This window comes from Leucoraja erinacea, chromosome 18 (assembly GCF_028641065.1).
Source record: "Leucoraja erinacea ecotype New England chromosome 18, Leri_hhj_1, whole genome shotgun sequence".
Lineage (NCBI taxonomy): Eukaryota > Metazoa > Chordata > Chondrichthyes > Rajiformes > Rajidae > Leucoraja > Leucoraja erinaceus.
In genome coordinates, this window is record NC_073394.1 from 22,077,781 (window position 1) to 22,099,259 (window position 21,479).

Sequence of the window (21,479 nt, forward strand, 5' to 3'; positions counted from 1 at the left end):
ATTAAAGGAGATGCTGGTCCACCAGTTGCTGGAAAATCGGTGGTGGACCTGTATAACGTTTTGTATTTTCACCAAAGTCACTAACAAATATAGTCCGTCTCGGTTCAGATCACTGGGGATTTGTCACAGCCCACATCACATCATTTTGCACCATCTAGTGGTCAGAGATAAGAGGTGTGAGCTTGACTCTTCAACATTGAAGATGTCCTGATAACAAGAGTTGGAAAATAAACCTTTGCACACTATCGTCCAACAATGATGCAGTTTTAACTTTATAAATAAAAGAAAGAAAGATGTCCATCCTTTCAGACTATCTTGACATTGCCAGGTTGTTGTATTAATCAATGAAGCAGTAAAATGGAGAAGCAAGAAATTGCAGGTTGGAATCTCGGCAAAACCTTATTCCCCTCTTGCCACGTCCTTCCTCCCATATTCCTTTCTCCCTTATCGGCTTTTTTTCCCTTCTCTGACCCGTTTGCCTCCTTTACCCTTCTCTACCCTTTGTCACTTCCTCCACATATCGGCCAATCGCCCCCCTCACCACCTGCATCCACCTATCAATTGTCAGTCATTTCACCAAACCTACATCTCTTTTTCTGAAGGGTCTCAACACGAAACGCCATCAGTCCTTCCTCCACTTGTCCTGCCTAAACTGCATATTTACTCCAGTCTTTTATTTTGTTGTAATAATGTATGAAATTCTGTCACTCCAGTAATTTGATGGAAATGAAAAGATCAATAATATTCAAGTGTTACATTATAAAACTCCAATATAGGTTGCAACTGATATAGAATGTCAACAGGTAGACACAAAAAAACTCAGCGGGACAGGCGGTATCTCTGGAGAGAAGGAACGGGTGACGTTTTGGGTCGAGACCCTTCTTTCCAACACATAGAGTGTCAACATTTTGACAAACCTCCCTGGAATGCGTTAGATGACATCGACTTTGAAATCGGTTTAAAATACATCGGTCTGTGTACAACAAAAATGCGCCAGAGCAATGTCAATTTCTCAAGATTCAGGCGATAATTTTGTTTATGTTTCCATTTATTCTCTTTTGACAGATTGAGAGTGATATTTGATTGAAAGTTTTTGCATGTTAGAATTGCCAGCCAAGTAGTTTCAAGCACCTCACCTCATGCCATATGAAATATTGCATTTTAAATTGGGTTTTATTGAGTCAACTGAGAGAAGGCATGAGTTGCTGGGGAGGGCATCAGGAAATAGAACTGGGAGTAATGCAGGTAAGCTGAGGATTGGGAGATGATCACTGGAGCAGTGAAGAACTTCTAGACAACTGACCATGGAGGAGTGGTTGTGGGCACAGGACTCCGTTTGGAGAAACTGGAACCCGTTTTACTTAGTACGAAAGGCACAAAGTACTGGAGTAACTCAACAAGTCAGACAGCATCTCAGGAGAACATGGAAAGGTGACATTTCGGGTCAGGACCCTTCTTCAGACCGATTGAGGATGATTGTGGCCATGTTGCATTGGGATTGGCTGTTTGAAGATGTGCAATGGCAATGTCTAAAGAAGGGTCCCGGCCCGAAATGTTATTTATCCATGTTCTCCAGCGATGCTGCCTGACACACTGAGTCACTTGTGTCACTGACCCATCACTTTGTGCCCTTATGAACCAACATCTGCTGTTCCTTGTTTCTACTTATTTAGAATGACCCATCTTTAGAAATGGTATCAGTACTTTTCTCAACATTGTTATTTTGCTTGTTTTAATTTTTATTTAAGAGGGAAATATTTAAAAGGGACCTGAGCGCAACTTTTTCATACAGAGGGTGGTGCATACATGGAACCCCCAGGTGCCGGAAGAGCCGGTTGAGGCAGGTTTGTTGTAGCCTAGAGACCTATCGAGGCTTACTCAATTGGCATTCATCCTCATTGTTAAGAATTCCGTCTCTCCAATGTGGTACAGAGTGCTGTAGTGCATGCCATGTACAAAGTGCATGGAATAATTGGCCAGGGTTTCTTTGACATTACCTCCCAAATCTGCAATATCACCAGCAAGAACGATAAGACCAGCAAACATGTCAGAAGATACAAGGAACCACAGATGCTGGATTACCAAAGAAGAGGCAAAGTGAGGGAGCAACTCAGCTGATCAGGCAACATTTCTGTAGAACATGGATATATGATCTGTTTGGTTGGAACCCTTCTACAGACTGACTGTGGTGGTGGAGTGGGTGAGGGTGTAAAAAGCCAGAAGAGCTGGGGGCAGGACCAAGCCTGGTGAATGATAGGTGGATACAGGTGAGGATTTTTATTTTATATTGGCAGATGGTTAGACCAAGGGCAAAGATGAAAAGATAAGTTTATTGCCTCCACCAAGTTTTCCTCTTGCATTACAAATCATCCCAATTTGGATATGTCTTATCATTCCTTTATCGTGGGATTAATGTTATCAGACTTCTGAATGGTCAAATGTCTAAATGACATTTGGACAGGTACATGGATAAGAAAGGTTTAGAGGGATACGGACCAAGCGCGGGCAGATGGGGTATCTTGCTTGGCATGGGCAAGTTGGGACATAGGGCCCGTTTCCATGCTGTATTACTAATGGTCCTTCCATAGATAGGGTACAGTCCTGATTTTCCCACCTAAATCATTGCATTGGACCTTTTCTCTAGAACTGTTATGCTACAATGCTGAAAACTATATCCTGTAATCTGGTATCTTTCCCTCCGCTCTTCCTTTCCCTGTTGTACTTCTGTATGGTTTGATTGTATTCACGCGTCGTATTATCTGATTTGATTGGATAGCACACAAACAAAAGCTTTTTACTGTATCTCGCTACACGTGACAATAATGTATCAATACCACACGTTTGGAACATGGTGTGAAATAGCTATTTGGGAGTCCCTTCAATACATTGATTTCAACAGTTAAAGAAAGCCACTTGCTTCCTGCCAGTGGATGGCAAATAATGGGCAATAAATGGTGGAATTACCAAGGCTACTCGCTTCCTCTCATTTTGTTGCAATGGTTGTTTTTCAAATGTATTTTGTGTCTAACAATCTATCTTTAATTAGGGGTGCGTTCGAAATGTACATCACAGCAGCAATCGCTGAGTTTCCATAAGGCGCGTAAACCCCAATGGATTTTTTTTTTTTAACTTCATCCCTTGTCCAATAGGACTGAATAAATTGCTGTACTAAAATGCAAAAGTGCTGTTTTATGGAATTTATTCAAAACAAAACCTCTTAACGATATGTGACTTGCAATTTAGTATCATCATGTCAGAACAGATTCATCTCGGCATTTAAGCAGAAATTATTCTCGAATGTTCACCAGATATTTTTCATCTTCCTGAAGAGAATCTAGGGCAGCAGCAATTATTCATGAATCTGCCAGTAAACTTGTTCACTCCAGCAATATCACCAGCAAGAACGATAAGACCAGCAAACATGTCAGAAGATACAAGGAACCACAGATGCTGGATTACCAAAGAAGAGGCAAAGTGAGGGAGCAACTCAGCTGATCAGGCAACATTTCTGTAGAACATGAATATTTCACTGAGAGTTTATTTTGGAGTTGTGAAATTAAACTGTAGAATATTTGGATTGCGTATCTTCAATGTTATTTCTCTAGAAGAACCTGCACTGTTCCATCCAAACAAGTTTATTATACGAGCACCAGGGACTGAATCAAAATAGTGGAGCTGCCCAGTGATATACCTTGGGCTGGAACTTGATGATTGCCAGAGTTCTAATAACTTCCTGTTAAAATAATTGATATAAGGCACAGGAACTTTAAACAAGGCTCCTGTTTTTATTCAATATATCTGGACAGAGCACCATCTTGAGCATCGACTCTTTTGCCTAATCAAGTTCCAGTCTTTTGGAATCTGAAGTTTGAAGATTGGTCCCGATCCGAAACGTCATCCATCCTTTTTCTCCAGAGATGCTGCCTGACCCACTGAGTTACTCCAGCACTTTGTGTTTATATCCAATTTTTTTTTTACCCAGTCTTCTTTATTGGTGCTCCAGCAGTTTAATTCTTTTCTTCATTTTCGTTAGTTGCTCAATGTATTTCATTGCACCTCTGGATAATTTGAAACGCAATTGAAAAATACTATACATTGTCCAGTTCAAACCATTGTCAAAAATGATTCTTGAGGTAAGCGGTCCCTTCCAAGTTTAGTTTAGATACAGAGTGGAAGCAGGCCCTTTGGCCCACCGAGCTCCTGCTGACCAACGATCATCAATATCCCCCTATCCTATCCCTTCTGGTAACTTATTTCCACAAACCATGACTCCATCCTGTCGAGTTATGCTTGTAATAAGGCTCGTACCACGACGTAAACAGAGTATACCTTTAATCTGTACAATAACAGCAGCCACTGCAACAGCCTCGTGTAAGCCCAGGCCTCTCTCCCCAACTGCCGACACCCTGGGTTCCAGACACAACCGGTTACTGGAGCCTGGCTTCTGGCAGGGTCCTAGTGCCCCTCTGCTCAGCCTTACTCTATTATTGCATAATACCACATCTCCCTTTCTTTGAGAACAAAGGGTGGACTACCTTTGTCTCTGCAGGTCTTAAGGGGTTTATTCTGCCCTTTTGCTGGAAGACCTGTCCCTGATCTAAGCATGCAAAATAGAAATAAAATAACTTACACGTTACCATACTGTGAACTATTCTTTCAGGTTTCAGGTAAATGTAACAGGTTTACAGAACATTTTCACATCACATTTCACTCTCTCTTTTTCTTTATTGTAGAAAACAGATCAATAAATCACAAATCAAGTCTCTGCAGCTTTCTAACCTCTCTCCCACACCTAGTCCGCACAGTCTCTGTGGTGGGGCCCTCTCCGCTGGGTGATGCTGTCACTGGTGGAGCTGGGTCTGGTGGAGCTGGCTCTGGTGGAGCTGGCTCTTCTCCCACTGGTGGCTCATCCGCGTCGACTACCCCACTGTTGGTCTGCAGCGGCACCAAGTGCTGCCGGTTCCTCCTCAGTGTGCCCTGAGGCACCTGGACGATATAAGAGCGAGGGGTATTGTGTGTAGATAGCACTTTGCCCTGGACTCGTGCATCGGTGATCCACACATCCTCCCCAGGTATTAGTGGCTCCAGATTTCTCGCTCCGTGCCTCTTGTCAAAGGATCTTGCGTCGTTCCACCTCTTCTCCCTTTCTTTGGCCCCCAGCGCGTTGTAGTCAGGCAAAACTGGATTCAGCAGGGTTGGAAGGGCAGGAACTGTAGTGCGTAGGCGGCGCCCCATCAACAGCTCGGCCGGGCTATAGCCGTTCTGTAGAGGGGTTGCTCTGTAGGCCAGCAATGCAAGATATGGGTCTGACGCCTTTGTTAGCAGGTTTTTCACGGTTTGTACAGCGCGTTCCGCCTCCCCATTGCTCTGAGGAAACCTGGGGCTGCTCGTGATGTGCATAAAGCCATACTCTGCTGCAAAGGATTTAAAGTGGCTACCTGAGAACTGGGGCCCATTGTCACTTTTAAGAAATTCACAAATTCCATGACGAGCAAATATGGATTTCAGGTGCACCACCACATCTGTGGACCTTGTGGGTGATAGCAGCGCAACTTCCACATATCTTGAGAAATAATCTACGACTAATAGATAAGTCTTGTTTTTCAGCGTGAATAGGTCAGCTCCCAAGGTTTGCCAAGGCCTGTCTGGCATCTCCGATGGCATCAGCGGCTCTTTGACGTTCCTTCGCTCTTGGATGCAGGTTCTACATTTCAGCACCATGTCATTCAGCTGGCTGCTGAGTCCTGGCCACCATACCGTCTGTTTGGCCCGGCCCCTGCACTTTGTCACCCCCAGGTGTCCTTCGTGTAGTCTCTGCAGCACATCACCTTGTAAGGCTGATGGGATGACGAGCCTCGTGCCCCGCAGCAGCAGCCCATCGTGCACAGTCAGCACTGCTCTATCAGCCCAGTAATGTCTCAGCACTCCCTGCAGTTGGCTTTTGTCGGGCCAGCCGTCTGTGCAGTACTCCATCAGTGCAGAGCATGTGCTGTCTGCCTGTAGGTGCTCCCGTAGGCCGCTCAGATAATCTCCACTGACAGGAATGTTGCTGATGACAGAGTCTACATAGATGTTGGTGTCCTCTGATCCCAAGGTGATGCCGTCAACCCTGCACACAAGCTGAAGCCTTTCTATGGCAGGTCTTCCCAACAGTGCAGTGTGGAGGTCTTTGACTACATAAATGTCCTCTATGGCTGTCTTGTTGCCTCTGCGCAGTGTTTCTCTGGCTACGCCCAGGACAGAGAGTGCATTGCCCCCTGGCCCAAACAATGGGCGTGTCGACACTGCCAGGCACTTCACATCATGCCCCCCTGTAATGTCATGGTACACCTCCGCTGGCATGGCGGTCACATCAGCACCAGTATCTATTTTAAAGCACACTTTTTGTTGTCTGACTTGTAGCTGCACCGTCCATGGGTCTTTTCCAGCATCCACGGATCCCAGGAAAAAGCTCTCTTCTTCCTCTGTAGTGACAGCATTGAGAGATTTAGCACCGTTTCTGCACACTTTGCCATAATGTCCCTTTTTGCCACAGTTGTGACACGCAGCATCTTTAGCAGGGCATTCCAATTTTCCATGCGAGGGCATTTTTCCACATCTATAGCAGGCCTTTGAACCTGGCTGTGGCTGTGTATTAAATTTATTTTTGCCTGGTGTTTGTGCTTGTGGCTGAGGCTTTGAGGGAAATTTGGGTTTTCTGTAGCTTTTAGCATGCACAGCATCAACATTTGAGCACTTGCTAGCACCGCTATTTTCTCCTCTTAAGTCAAACCGCTGTCGTCTAACTTCTTCAGACTGCCTTGTCTTTGTTATAGCAGTTTCAAGGGTTAGGTCTCTGTCTAGCTGTAGCTTTTCGGACAATGAGACGTTTCTCAGCCCAACCACTAACCTGTCGCGGATCAGCTCGTTCTGTAACTGTCCATAGTTGCAGTGTTCAGCTAATCCGTATAGAGCAGTGATGAAGGAATCCACCATTTCTCCTGGCAGTTGCACACGCTGATTGAACTTGGCTCTTTCATAGATAACATTCTTTTTAGGCACAAAAAATGCATCAAAGCCTGCCTTGACATCCGTGTACACCCTCCTCTCATCTGCAGTTAGCGTTAGCCCCTTTAGCACATCATCTGCTTCATCGCCCATGCAATACACTAGCGTGTTCACCTGGTTTTCTGCCGACGTCGCGTTTAAATTGCTTGCAAGCCTGAAGCGGTCGAATCTCCTGATCCAACGCTCCCATTCTTGAGGCTTGGTAAAATCGAATGGCTCTGGAGGTTGTATTGTGAACGTAGCAGTTGGTGTAGGTTGCGCCATATCTGCCAGCTCGTCTCCTATTTCCCGCCAAAACGATACACCTTCCTCTTCTTCTTTAATTATTTTCTTGCTTACAAGTCTCCCAGTTCTGGCACCATGTCGAGTTATGCTTGTAATAAGGCTCGTACCACGACGTAAACAGAGTATACCTTTAATCTGTACAATAACAGCAGCCACTGCAACAGCCTCGTGTAAGCCCAGGCCTCTCTCCCCAACTGCCGACACCCTGGGTTCCAGACACAACCGGTTACTGGAGCCTGGCTTCTGGCAGGGTCCTAGTGCCCCTCTGCTCAGCCTTACTCTATTATTGCATAATACCACACATCCTATCCCCCTTGGTCAAATTCCTCCCTACCTATGTTCAAGCCACCTCACACGCTCTTCGTCTCCTCCTTGACTTCTGTTTTCCAGACCCCACTCCCTCATCTTCACCATGGATGTCCAGTCACTCTACATGTCCATCTCCCACCAGGAGGGTCTTAAAGCCCTCCGTTTCTTCCTTGACCACAGAATGAACCAATCCCCATCTACTGATACTCCTCTCCGCTTAGCGGAGCTGGTCCTTACTCTCAACAACTTTTCCTTTGACTCTTCCCATTTCCTCCAAATCCAAGGCGTAGCTGTGGGCATGCGCATGTGCCCCAGCTATGTCTGTCTCTTGGTAGGATACGTCGAACAATCCTTGTTCGAGGCGTACCGTGGCCCTATCCCCGAACTCTACCTCTGCTACATTGATGACTGCATTGGTGCTACCTCCTGCACCTATACAGAACTCACTCACTTCATCCATTTCACCACCCATTTCACCACTAACTTTTATCCGGCACTCAAATTCACCTGGACCATTTCCGATATCTCCCTACCATTTCTTGACCTCATTATCTCCATCGTAGGTAACTGACTACTGACCGATATCTACTACAAACCCACTGACTGCCAAGGCTATCGGAACTACACTTCTTCCACCCTGCTTCCGACTCTATCCCCTACTCCCAATTCCTCCTTCTGCGCCGCATCTGCACCCAGGATGAGGTGTTCCAAACCAGGGCATCGGAGATGTCCTCATTCTTTAGGGATCTGGGGACTATAGATGAGGCTCTCACCAGGGTCTCTTCTATATCCCGTAGCTCCACTCTCACTCCCCATCCCCCCCCACTCGTAACAAGGACAGTCCCCCCTTGTCCTCACCTTCCACCTTGCCAGCCGCCACATACAACAGATAATCCTCCGACATTTTCGCCACCTCCAACGGGATCCTACCACTGGCCACATCTTCCCATCTCCTCCCCTTTCGGCTTTCCGCAGAGACCAGCCCCCCCCCCCCCCCCCCCCCCCCCAGTAACTCCCTGGTCAATTTGTCCCAATCCACCCCCTCCCCTGGTACTTTCCCTTGCAACTGCAGGAAATGCTACGTTTGTCGCTTTACCTCCCCTCTTGACTCCATCCTAGGACCCAAGCAGTCTTTCCAGGTGAGGCACCTGCACCTCCTCCAACCTCATCTATTGCATCCGCTACTCTAGGTGTCAACTCCTCTACATCGGTGTGACCAAGCGCAGGCTTGGCGATTGCTTCGCCCAACACCTCCTCACAGTTTGCATTAACGAACCTGATCTCCCAGTGGCTCCGCACTTCAACTCCCCCTCCTATTCCATATCCGACCTTTCTGCCCTGGGCCTCCTCCATGGCCAGAGTGTGGCCCACCGCAAATTAGAGGAGCAGCACCTCATATTTCGCTTGGGTAGTTTACACCCCAGCAGGATGAACATTGACTTCTCCAATTTCCGGTGGTCCTTGCTTTCTCCCTCCTTCCCCTCCCCTTCCCAGCTCTTCCACAGCCCACTGTCTCCGCCTCCACCTTGCTTTTTCCCGCTCCCCCACCCCCACATCAGTCTGAAGAAGGGTCTTGACCCGAAACGTCACCTATCCCTTCGCTCCATAGATGCTGCCTCACCCACTGAGTTACTCCAGCATTTTTGTCTACCATCCATACACAGGGCCGGCCTTAGGAGATGTGGGGCCCAATTGGGAACAAATTTCATATAAATATAAATAAATAATCATAAATGAGTCATGTGGCGTGAGTAATATGACAGTCAGTCGACTTTTTAAAAAATCTTAAACCGCGCATGCGCAGATTGTTCTCCACTCCGTAAAAATTACAATAAATAAAGTAACAATTCAATTTGCCCAAGGCTTCCAAAGCTGCTCCTTTCTGAATTACTGAATGGATGTGGGGTGGAGGGTGATGGCAGGTGAAAAGATGGTGGGAAAAACGGGAGCACACTGGGGCAACATGAATCAGTTGTCATCTTATTGAATGAATATACTAGTTCAAAGGACCAATTGGGGGGAGAGTTCCTTTCACAGCATGTGGGGAGTCTAGCCAGGGGTAAAGTAGCGGGGAGGGGAGGAGCGTTGAGAAGAAGGGGGTCGGATTCATGCCAGTAACCCACTCACTGCTGCCGCGGCATTCCAGGCGCGGAGCCACTGCATTGTGGCCAGGGAGGGACGTAGCTTGCGTGGCTACGAGCGGCTGCCATCACCGGACAGTGGAACCGACTGCCATCTCAGTGCCCTCTGCCAGCCTGCTCACCTCTGGCAGTGCTCTCTGTCTGAACAGTGAGAGGACCAGCTCAAGAACAAAGATCATAGAGCGGAGTGGGTCAGCGGGTGATGAAAAACATTACAGCGGGCGGTGGAGCTTACTCTTGTGTCAGCGCGAACAAGGGATCAATTGAGGTTACTCGCACTGACGTATGGAGTAAGCTCCACCGCCCGCAGTCCTGTTATCTTACTTGGATGATCTGAAATTAAAGCATATAATTAGTTAGTTACCTAATTGAAGCAAATTACAAAATTGACCGTTGTGACGGAAATAGTAATAAACACCCAGACTGCCTTAAATTCAAAAATGTGATATTCTCAAGATCAGAACTATAATATTATTGTATTATATGCTGTAAGTCCGTAACAGATATGTAAATAAATTACAATTTCAAACTAATCCCATGCCGGGGGGGGGGGGGGGGGGGGATTAGACGCTGTAAGCCACCTATAAGAAATGTTATTTAACTCTGAAATTGAGGATAGACAAAAGCTGGATTAATTCAGAGGGACAGGCAGCGCAGCGACTCTGGAGAGAAGACCCTTCTTCAGACTGAACTGAACTCTCGTCGGTGAGAGTACTTGTGATTGTCTAAAGAAGAGTCTCGATCAGAAACACAACCCTCTCCCAAGAGCCTCTAGAACCTGCAAAGTGGTGTTACATATATATTGCAATCAGTGATGGAGATGGGTTTTAGGAACTAGGGGTACGCTAAGGTCCGTGAGGTTGTGGTTGGGAAGGAGGACCAGAAACGCAACCCTCTCCCCAGAGCCCCTGCCCGTCCCGCTGAGCCACCATAGACAGGGAGTTGAAGGTAGACACGGGGGGGGGGGGGGGGTCAGTCTTCAACTTCAGAGCCAAACAGAGTGCTGAAGGAACTCAGTGGGCAAGGGCAGCAGCGGAGGGAACATATCACTTATCAGGAGCCGCCATGGGCCAGGACTCTTCCTCCCCCCCCCCCCCCCCCCCCCCCCCCTGTCCCCCCCCCAACAGAAAGGAACCGATGATGCAACCGTCACCGCAAAACATCTAAGAAGAAACTGCAGATGCTGGAAAATCGAAGATAGATAAAAATGCTGGAGAAACTGAGCGGGTGAGGCAGCATCTATGGAGCGAAGGAAATAGCTAACGTTTCGGGCTGGGTTTAAAGAAGGGTTTCGACCTGAAACGTTACCTATTTCCTTCGCTCCATAGATGCTGCCTCAACCGCTGAGGTTCTCCAGCATTTTTGTCTACCGCAGAATGTCAATGATTCCGGGAATGCTGAGAAAGCTAGAGATAGACGAGATGGGGAGAGGGAGAGAGAGAGAGCGCGCGAGAGAGAGAGGGAGAGAGAGAGTGAAAGACAGAGAGACACAATGAATTAACGAATGTATTCAAAGGAACACAGCGTCATTAATACTTGTTCTAAACGCAATTACATTTACTGAGGAATGTGGATCGATGCATTGATGATACATTGTATAACTACTTGTTAACTACTGGCTGTTAACAAGTACTACAGTAGTAGTTAACAAATCGTTTGTGTCTGATGGCCGTGCAGCTGTTGTTATCCATGTTCATTTTGTAAAAAAATCCGTATGGCGAATGTTTTTTAAATCTTTAACCAAGCAAATTTGTATTTCCATACGAAATACGGAAAAAATTAACGCGGGTGCCCCCCTTAGGCGCGGGATCCCAATTTGGAGAAATCGACTTAAGGCCGGCCCTGTCTATACACCAGCACTATCTTACACATTAGGGGTATTTTACAATCTTTACCAAAGCCAATTAACCTACAAACCTGTATGTCCTTGAAGTGTGGGAGGAAACAAAAACACCAGGGTAAACCCAAGTATTCACAGGGAGAACGTACAAACTCCGTACAGACAACACCCTTTGACGGGATTGAATCCAGGTCCCTGGCGCTGTAAGGCAGCAGTTCGACCGCTGCGCCACCATGCCGCTCTGTGCTCGGGGTAAGTTGCTGGACTGCCTGTCATGTCTTCATTTTGCCTAATGGCAGTCTTCAATGGTGTTGATCTGCATCTCCAATGACTTTCTGTCAGTCAGGATCATGATGTTGAATGACTCACACTGCAGATGAAGGTAGCCTCAATGCTCTACAAAGTAAATCACGTGCCCACTGCAGCAGAAGCAATATTGTGTAGTTTCCTTTTTAAAACTTACGAGAAACCAAGCCTCTCTGTGCTGATGCTGCAAATGAGCTTTCACCATAGGAAAGGCACAAAATAGTGGAGTAACTCAGTGGATCAGGCAGCATCTCTGGAAAACATGGGGAGGTGACGTTTCTGGTTGGGACCCTTCTTCAGAATAAATATATAAATATAAAATCATGAGGGGTGTAGATAATGTGGGTGAACCGTCATTTTCTGAGGATGCAGGAGTCTAAAACCAGAGGGCTTAGATTTAAGATGAGGGTACAAATATTTGAAAGAGACGGGGAGGATGGTGGGTGTATGGAACGATCTGGCAGAGGAAGCAGCAGAAGTAGGGACAGTTGCAATGTTTGGGCAGGAACATGGATAGGAAAAGATTAGCAGGATATATGCCAAAATGGATCTAGCTTAAAGGCATCTTGGTCGTCACGAATGTTGGGTCGAAGGGCCTGTTTCCATGCTGCATAACTCTGTGACTACAATTGGTGTGAACCGAGTTTGCCCGAAATTCATGAAGTAGGAATTCTATACTTAAAGGCATGATACTAATTATACTTTTTTTTTTTGCTTCTTTTAAGTTTTCCTATCCTCATCAATTATAACACATTCCTATCCACATCAATTATAACACATCCTGCTGCTGCATTTCCTATGAGTTCCACTTCCAATAAGTTGCCATACAGAGGTTTCAAAAAAGCTTGCATACTTTATTTTAATTTCTAACTACAAAGAACTCACTCCATAAGATGTTCATATATAATATTCATACAAGTGTTATGTCAAAACTGTGCAGCTTTGACAATATGACTTCTTTACATAAATGCTTCACAAGTCTTAATATTGTTGTAGTTTTCATATTTCTTTTATTATTGGTCATTTCACTGGACTATAAAACAGTGTAACAATTCTTTTAAGAACTATTGATGTTTTATTTATGGTGAAATGATGTCTTAATTTATGAAGCATGTATATTTCATGGAGATGTACAGAATATAAACCACTCCAAAGAAGGGTCCTGACCCAAAATATCACCTACCTGTGTTTTCCAGAGATGCTGCCTGATTACTCCAGCATTTTGTGTCTTTCTTTGGTGAACCGGCATCTGCAGTTCTTTGTGTCTACATTGATACATCTTTGCATACCTTATTGCCTGTCTATAGTAATATACTTACCAACATTACTTCCATCTCTCTTTGTGCCTTACACGTTCATATACCTGTTCAAATGCCTCTTAATCTGGTCATGGATAAGAAAAATATAGGATGAAATGTGCTGACTCGTCTGGTCATAGGGTTTTACAGGATGGAAGCAGGCCCTTCGGCCCATCTTGCCCACACTGGCCAACATGTCCCATCTGCAATAGTCCCACCTACCTGCGTTTGGCCAATATCCCTCTAAACCTGTCCTATCCATATACCAGTTCTTAATGTTTCTTAAACATTGCGATAGTACCATCCTTAACTATCTCCCCTGAAAGCTAGTTCCATACACCTACCACCCTTTGCGTGAAAAGGTTACTCCTCAGATTCCTATTAAATTATTCCTCCTCATCTTAAACCTGTGAGTATTGTCACCTCCATTAGTCAGAAGTGAAGACCCCCCAGCTCCAGACGTGGAAAGTCTCTTGCTGGCCCTGTGCACCCCAAAGACAAGAAGTTGTGGCATTTCAATGGATATCATCACTGTGTACTACCTTGAACGTTAGACTTTTAGACTTGGACTTGGAGCCCTTCAGCCCACTGAGTCCACACTGGCCACCAATCACTAGTTCTATCCCACACACTAGGGGCAATTTTACAGCAGCCAATTAACCTACAAACCTGTATGTCTTTGGAGTGTGGGAGGAGACCAGAGCACCTGGACAAAACCCACGCGGTCACAGGGGGAACGTACAAATTCTGTACAGACAGTCCCTCCGTAGTCGGGGTCAAGCCTGGGTCTCTGGCACAACTCTACCGCTGTACCATTGTGCCACTCTCGAAGATGCAACAAAACTGGGGAGGGACTTTTCCCTACAGTAAAAGTTATTGATTGCAATCTGACATTTGAGAAACATAAAATCTGCCACAATTAAAGTAAATAATTAAAAAGTAAACTCTTAAAATAAGACTACAGTTCTTAATTATTTATATTTTATGTTAAAGTAAAGCAAACTAACAATGACAATTACACTAAGTGCTGGAGTATCTAAGTGGGACAGGCAAGATTTTCTCCTGAAGATTGACACAAAAAGCTGGAGTAACTCAGCGGGTCAGGCAGCAGCTCGAGAGAGAAGGAATGGGTGATGTTTCGACTCAAAACCCTTCTTCAGACCCGAAACCCTTTTTCAGTTCTGTGTTACTCCAGCTTCTTGTGTCTATCTTCGATTTAAACCAGCATCTGCAATTCTTTCTTACTGGTTTTCTCCCTCTCTTCGCTGTGCCCGACCTAGACATATATCCTTTCTTCCCTTTCCCCTCCCTTCGTCCCCTTCCACCTATATTCTTTCCTCTGGCTTCGCAATTCACAACTCTTCTCTCCTCATCTCAACTACCTCCTCTGGCAGCTTGTTCCATACATTTCTGTGTAGAAAAAGTTACCCCTCAGGTTGATCCATAATTTTTTTTTTTTTTTTTTTTTAAAGACAGAAACTTTAAGTATTTATCTGAGAATTGCCGGTTGTGCATTGCGGAGTTACACTGACGATGATTCCATTTACATCAGGAATCCACTCACAGTTATAGCTGATGAGTCATTGGGGAAACCAACCACTTTGTCAGATAACTACTGGGCTTCCACATCCAGCTTGTGTTGATGACTCACAGGGTATCGGGCTCATTCAGGCAATGCCACTGAGCAATTGGTATTCATTTCATCATGTTAGCACCAGCATCTCTTGTGTGATGCAGAAGTCGAGCTTTTGTAACATCGTCACCTTAACGGAGAACTGCAGATGGAACTAACCTCTATCTTGCAACATGCATAGAACAGTTCAGGAACAAGCCCTTCTGCCCACAATGTCGAGCTTTTATAACTACGTCACCTTCACAGAGAACCGCAGATAGGATCAACAACGATCTTGGAATGAACATAGAACATAACATTTAGAACAGTACAGCACAGGAATAGGCCATTTCACCTACAATGTCGAGATTTTGTAACTTTGTCGACTTAATAGAGAACTACAGTAGGAACAAACAACTATCTTGGAACATGCATAAAAGATAGAATGTAGAACAGTGCAGCACAGGAACAGGCCTCTCAGCCCACATTGTTTGCGCCAAACATGATGCCAAGTTAAACTGATCTCATCAGCCTGTACATGATCCATATCCCTCCCTTCCTTGTGCCTATCTTAAACGCCACTATCACATCTGCCTCCTCCACCACCACCCTTGGCAATGCCTACGAGTCACCCACCATCCTCTGTGTACGAAAAAACTTGCCCTGCACATCTTCATTAAACTTTAGTGTTGGACATTTCAACCCTGGGGAAAAAAAAGTTCTGACTGTCTACCCTATCTATGCCTCTCATAATTTTACAAACTTCTATCAAGTCTCCCTTCAACCTCTGATGTTCCTGAGAAAATATTTGATATATATTTTTACATGAAATGTTGGCATGGGTCGGTGAAGACTGTTAACTGGAACTGTTTACTATCTGCCAATGACCATTACCAGTTTTCCATTATCTTGCAGAATTTCCTGATCTTTTTTTACTAATGATCGTTTAATAGGGAAAAATTCAAATACATTTCAACTCAACAGCCAGTTGGATACAAATGCAACGTTCTGCAAAGCATAAAAATTAGTTACCAGCACCTTATTGCATTTGGCGATCTTGCTCTGCTAAATTTAGAAAGTAATTTAGCTCTTTTTTTCCTTTCTGCTGAAAACAGAAATTGAGCATAGGAATTACGGAAAAATATTTATAATATTGGGGCACATTAAGACAGAAATGCTGGAAGCTTTGGTAGAGCCAACAACATTTTAAATTACAAAATGAAATACAATAATTTGAAAAGAGTAGTTTTGGAATTATTGATTAAATAAAAATGAAGATGCAAAGCTGAAAATACTGCAATTGCTGGGAATATTAAATCAAAAAGAGGCAAAAAATATGTCAGCATTTGTAAAGAGACGATGGATTTATTTTTGCTGATAACTGTACAACAATTTTGTCTTCAATTTTCTCTGGCAAGGGCGACGTTTATAACTCTTCCTAATTGACCTTGAGAAGGTTGTATTGAGCTGCATTGAATTCTGGTCGTTTGTATGTCAGAGGAATCCCAAGACACTGTCAGGATTTCAACCGACTGATAACAATGAATCAGCAACTATGTGTCAGATCCTCTTTGATTCCAATCACTACCAATATTCATTCCAAATCCAAAGTTCAATGGTTCTTTATTGTCACATGTACCGAGGTACAGTGAAATTTATTTTTGCATACAGTTCAGGACAAGTATCACTATACATAGTCACGTAGAAACATCTTAGATAAGCATCTCAGATACAGTACAATTATACAAAAGTAGTACACTGAGACGGTATACAGTAGATAGATTTTTTGTGCCATTTACAAGTCCCAGTTGTTGTAAGTGCAGAGTTCTTGACCTGACCGTGGTTGTCCTGGCGATGTTGCAGGGTCAGTCTGGCCAAGCGTAGCTATGGTGTCCCCTGCTCCTGCTCCACCATTGCAGGCCGCATCCGGTCCTGTAATAAGAGTTTTGCGCGAACAGTCCGTGACTGATGGCGCTGTGGCCGGTAGCGTTATGTTTAAAGGCTGATGGCACTGTGGCCAATAGTGTTTTATTAAAACTTTGTGCGCCAAGTCTGCGACCGATAGTTTTCAAAGGGACAGGATGTGGGGGGGTGGGGACCTTGCTCGGATGCAGGCCCCTGCCATTGCTTGCAGTTTGAATTTGGAAGCAGCGCTACTGGCCAGGACTTACCAGCAGTTACTTCAATGGCTGATTTCTGCCGGTTTAAAGGCAGGCGCCGGTAAGCCATGAGTTAGCTCTTTTATGATAGGAATTTACAAACAGACTGGGTTGCGATCAGCACCATGGAAGGAGGCAGTGTGAGAGAGAAAGAGAGAGGTGTGCTGCTGTAAAATGGGTCTTGCGCATACTGAGACCAGTAGTATATTTGTTCTCCCTCTTGCCAATAAATCTGATTTGGAACTAAAGGTTTTTTTCTGTTTGACTAGTCAGATCCTTGAACCTGTACAAGGGACATCTGCCCTTGTAACAGGTCCACACTCACGACCTCTTGGAGCAGCGCCCGGTCCAGCTGAGCCCCGGGACCTCCCGCGGCCCACTCCACCATTGAGGCAGTGCACTCCTTCCCACAGCTGGTCTGCTCACTGGCCCTCTCTCCGACTCCCTCCACACTGGGTGGGTGGGCCAGGCCTGCTGTCGGTTGTGGCCCTGGCACACCAGGATGACCTTCTGCCGTGAAGAGGTGATCAGCCTTACTCCTCTAGCCCCCCATATCAGACACCCTCCCCTTCGGCCTTCTGGGCGGGTCCTCGGTCTGTGGCGGGTGTGCTGAGCTGCTGGTGGGTCTGGCCGCGGCTTGCTGGGATTCTACTGCCGCATGGCTGATAAAGATACAAAGAGCTGCTCTGTTGGCTCAAATCATTCTGGATCCACTGGCATGGCCAAAGGAACGGCTGTGCTTCCAACAGCAACATTGTACTGTATGGGTTTTACAGAGTATTATGCTCGCATATCTGTTGTACTGCTGCAAGAGAAGATTTCCAAGGATGTTGCTAGAGGGTCTGAACTATAGGGGGAGGTTGAGTAGACTGAGACTCTATGAGAGGAGATCTTATTGAGGTGTATAAAATCATGAAAGGAATACATCGGGTAGATGGACAGAGTCTCTTGCCCAGAGTAGGTGAATCGAGGAGCAGAGGACATAGGTTTAAGGTGAAGGGAAAAAGATTTAATAGGAATCTGATGGGTAACTTTTTCACACAAAGGCACTTTTATTTCTATAGCACATTTAAAAAACAACTCAAATAAGTGATCGGGATTGTCCACTTAGTTTATGAGAGGTCTGTTCAGCAATTGGATAACAGCAGGGGGAAAAACCCCATTCCTGGTGATATGTGCTTTAAAGCTGCAAAGACCAGGATGTAAATAGTCCTTGCTTATCTTAGCTGCTTGCTCAAGGCAACTTCAAATGTAGATGGAGCCAATGGATTTTTTATTCTGTCTGAAAACATAACAGGATCAAAGATGACCATAAAGAACCAGCTGTGAAAGTCACCTGTTTGTTTTATAAAAATTATAATTGGTGTGATGAGTTAACTAATCCTTTGATGTATGTGAGTTAGAGACCCTTAATGAAGTCACCTTCATTTAATGTCAATGTAATGAGATTTTAAAAAGGTGATTCGTTTTCTTTTAGTGTCTGGACTGTAGCACTGAACCTATGCGTGGGATGATGATGTTTCCCATAGAGGGCATTTGCAATGCTTTTGTGTGGCACAGTGGTATTAAAAAGATGCATTAGGTTAGCACCTTTGGTTAATTCCTGCACAAATCTGAAAATGGCAACAATTGTTGATGATTTAATTCTATATCATGATAGCACATGTCTGAAAAGGTAGAATCTTTCATTATCTATTTCTTTTTTTTTCCCTATAATCGTATTTTCCCCTATAATTTACTGCCAACATTTTTGAGATGCTGACTGAAATCCTTTTGGTATCTCTTCTGGTTAATGTTGAGACTTGGCTAACAAACACAAATTTGAAGAAGGGTCTGAGAGTCTGACCCCAAAAAATGGGTCCTGACCCGAAACCTATCCATGTTCTTCAGAGATGCTGCCTGACGAGAGCTGAGTTACTCCAGTATTTTATATCCTTTTTTTACACAAATCTGGTCTTTTGCTCCAGTCATGGTTCAAATGGTTATGGTCTTTGATGCAATATGTTGATTTGCACAAGGATGTCTCCACATTGAGAAGATTGAAATCTTTACGGCCACAAGGAACTGCAGATGCTGTTGGCACAACATGCTGGAGTAATTCAGGCAGCATCGCTCTGAAGGGGATGGATAGGCAACATTTTGGGTCGGGACCTTTTAGTTGTGTCTCTTTAATAGAGAAAATTATGATTCTAAGACTTGAATTCCACTGGTGAGACATATATGTTAATCAGTTTGCCAGAAAATTTGGGCACCCAGAATCGGGTTCAGTTTTGACCAGATGATAACTTTGAGAATGTGAGTTGCTCGTTGCTAGTTATGAGGTTTAGAGATGGAGAAGTATCACACAGACTAATAATGTGGATTATCTAAAAACTTGACTTACTTTATCAATCAGACATTTTGAATCCCATTAAAAAGAGGTATGTATTGTGCAGGAAATAATATTTCAAATCCTATTTTCCTATATCCATTTCACCTCTCTCCCCAAATATATACATAACTCTTCATACATTTGTAATAGTAGTGCAGAGTTGTTACTTTGTATTTATGCCTCAAAATATTTTGCCAGAACTTTGAGAATGAAAGATTAGCAATTCAGCAACAAATCATTATCTTCTATGATTCTGCTATTGCTACATGTTATATTGTTTGTGTTTAGAATTCATAACCGGGTGGTGGAGACTGGTTGCTGTAATGTTCCGGTTCAGTCTTCACAATTAAATTCGCATCTGATCATAGTGTTCCCAATAATTCAAAAACAATTTCATTTTAATCATGGCTTTTAACAATATCACGCGGCATTCGTTTACCAGTTCCATGCCTGCTCACACAGCTTGTAAACTGACTTGCTCGGGTCAAGATTAAATTAACAGACTAATTACAGTGTCACTCCATTTTGTAAATTATTTCAAAATTCTGGTGACAAACGAGTCTATCAAAATGCTATAATCTCACAAATTGACTTTGGATATCTCTTGAGAGTTCTGACGTCTTATTTGATCAAGGTATGCCTCACGTATGAGTGTGGAATGAATATCATGCCAAGTTGAATATAATGCAATGGAAATGCGATGGAATTTCTTTAGTCCGAGGGTGATGAATCTGTGGAATCTATTGACACAGACGGCTGTGGAGGCCGTCAGTGTATATTTTTAAGGCGGAGATTGACAGATTCTTGAGTAGTAAAGGGCCTGTCCCACTTACGTGTCCTTGGCACGCAAATTACACAACCTCGTTGTCGCGTTGAGGTGCACGGGCATCGTATATGGCCGCGTGGGGCCGATCCCACTTAGAAGTGCGGAGGGGTATGTAGTTGTGCGCGACATCACGCGGGGCTCCGAAATGTTTGTAGTGAACGACATCTTCGCGCGCCTGTAGCGGAGCTGACGGCCAAAGTGGAACAGGCCCAAGACCCTGGCGTTACGCAACGTCTCACCTTCAACAGCAGCAGAAGCAGGCAAACAATTGGCGAGCTCGGCCTGGGTCTCACGGCCGTTGCGGCCTGGATCCGCCCCCACTTCTACTCCCAGAGCTGGGCCAAGAAAATTGAAGATAGACACAATTCTGCTCTTATAACTTATGAAGTTCAATCTTTTTCTCTTCATTTGATAACTTTCTTTTGTACGCCTGCGTGCTTGTGTGTATAAAAATATCTTAAGAACCTTATGTTTTAGATTTCACAAAATATCTGAATGTCACCACTGACAGAGGAAATGAGAATGTAATTTACAAGTTGCAAGATGAGCTAATATTATCAAGAATAGATCATACCAAAATAGATCTACCACTCATAGCAGTTTTGAAATTCATCAAGTTAAGGTTATATAATGATTAGGACACTAAGTGCTGGTGCAAATCAGCGGGTCAGGCAGCATCCCTGGAGAATAAGGATAGGTGACATTTCAGGTCGGGACCTTTCTTACGTCACCAATCCATGTTCTCAGAGATCCTGCCTGACCCGCTGAGTTACTCCAGTACTTTGTGTCCTTTATGTAAACTAGCACCTGCAGTTCCTTGTTTCTATATATAACGATTAGTTTGGTTAGTGTAGTTTTCACTCTCTAGTTTTGGAGCGGTTGGGTTAAATGCACTATTTATCTCTCATGGATCTGGACATCAATAATTTAATAGTCTAAAAACAAATTTGCGGAGCTATCTTATCAAAAAGTGCAGTTATTATTACCTTAACCTTGACCATGACCACACTTACATATACTAGGCTACTGTCTCATGGACCAATGCAGATCTAATCGCATCACGGGATCTCCAGGTTGATATTGGTCGGCCCCTCCCTGCCTGTTTCTACTTTGCAGATGAGCTCCACAAATCATCATCTACTTCCCTGGTAGACCCATTGTTTCTGCCTGCGCTTCCCTAATCAAACGTCTCTTCATACCTTCACTCTACCCTGTTTATGCTTATCCATTCCCTTCCCATCTCCATCCACTATCATTTTGACAACTTGTCCTGATTGCCTCATCT

The 21,479-nt window shown here is 44.5% G+C and overlaps 2 protein-coding genes across 4 annotated transcripts in view; one reads left to right on the forward strand and one right to left on the reverse strand.

Annotated features, from left to right (window-relative positions):
• The window catches only part of syt7a (synaptotagmin VIIa), a 383,396-nt gene that overhangs the window by 48,101 nt on the left and 313,816 nt on the right, over nt 1-21,479 (forward strand). The gene's annotated exons all lie outside the window — the stretch shown is intronic.
• Nucleotides 4,306-7,626, reverse strand: LOC129705762 (uncharacterized protein K02A2.6-like). Its single transcript, XM_055649549.1, has 2 exons — nt 7,407-7,626; nt 4,306-5,652 (listed from the first exon to the last, which is right to left on the reverse strand). Exons 1-2 carry the CDS (start codon nt 7,407-7,409, stop codon nt 4,750-4,752), a joined length of 906 nt encoding a protein of 301 aa, XP_055505524.1. The 5' UTR covers nt 7,410-7,626; the 3' UTR covers nt 4,306-4,749.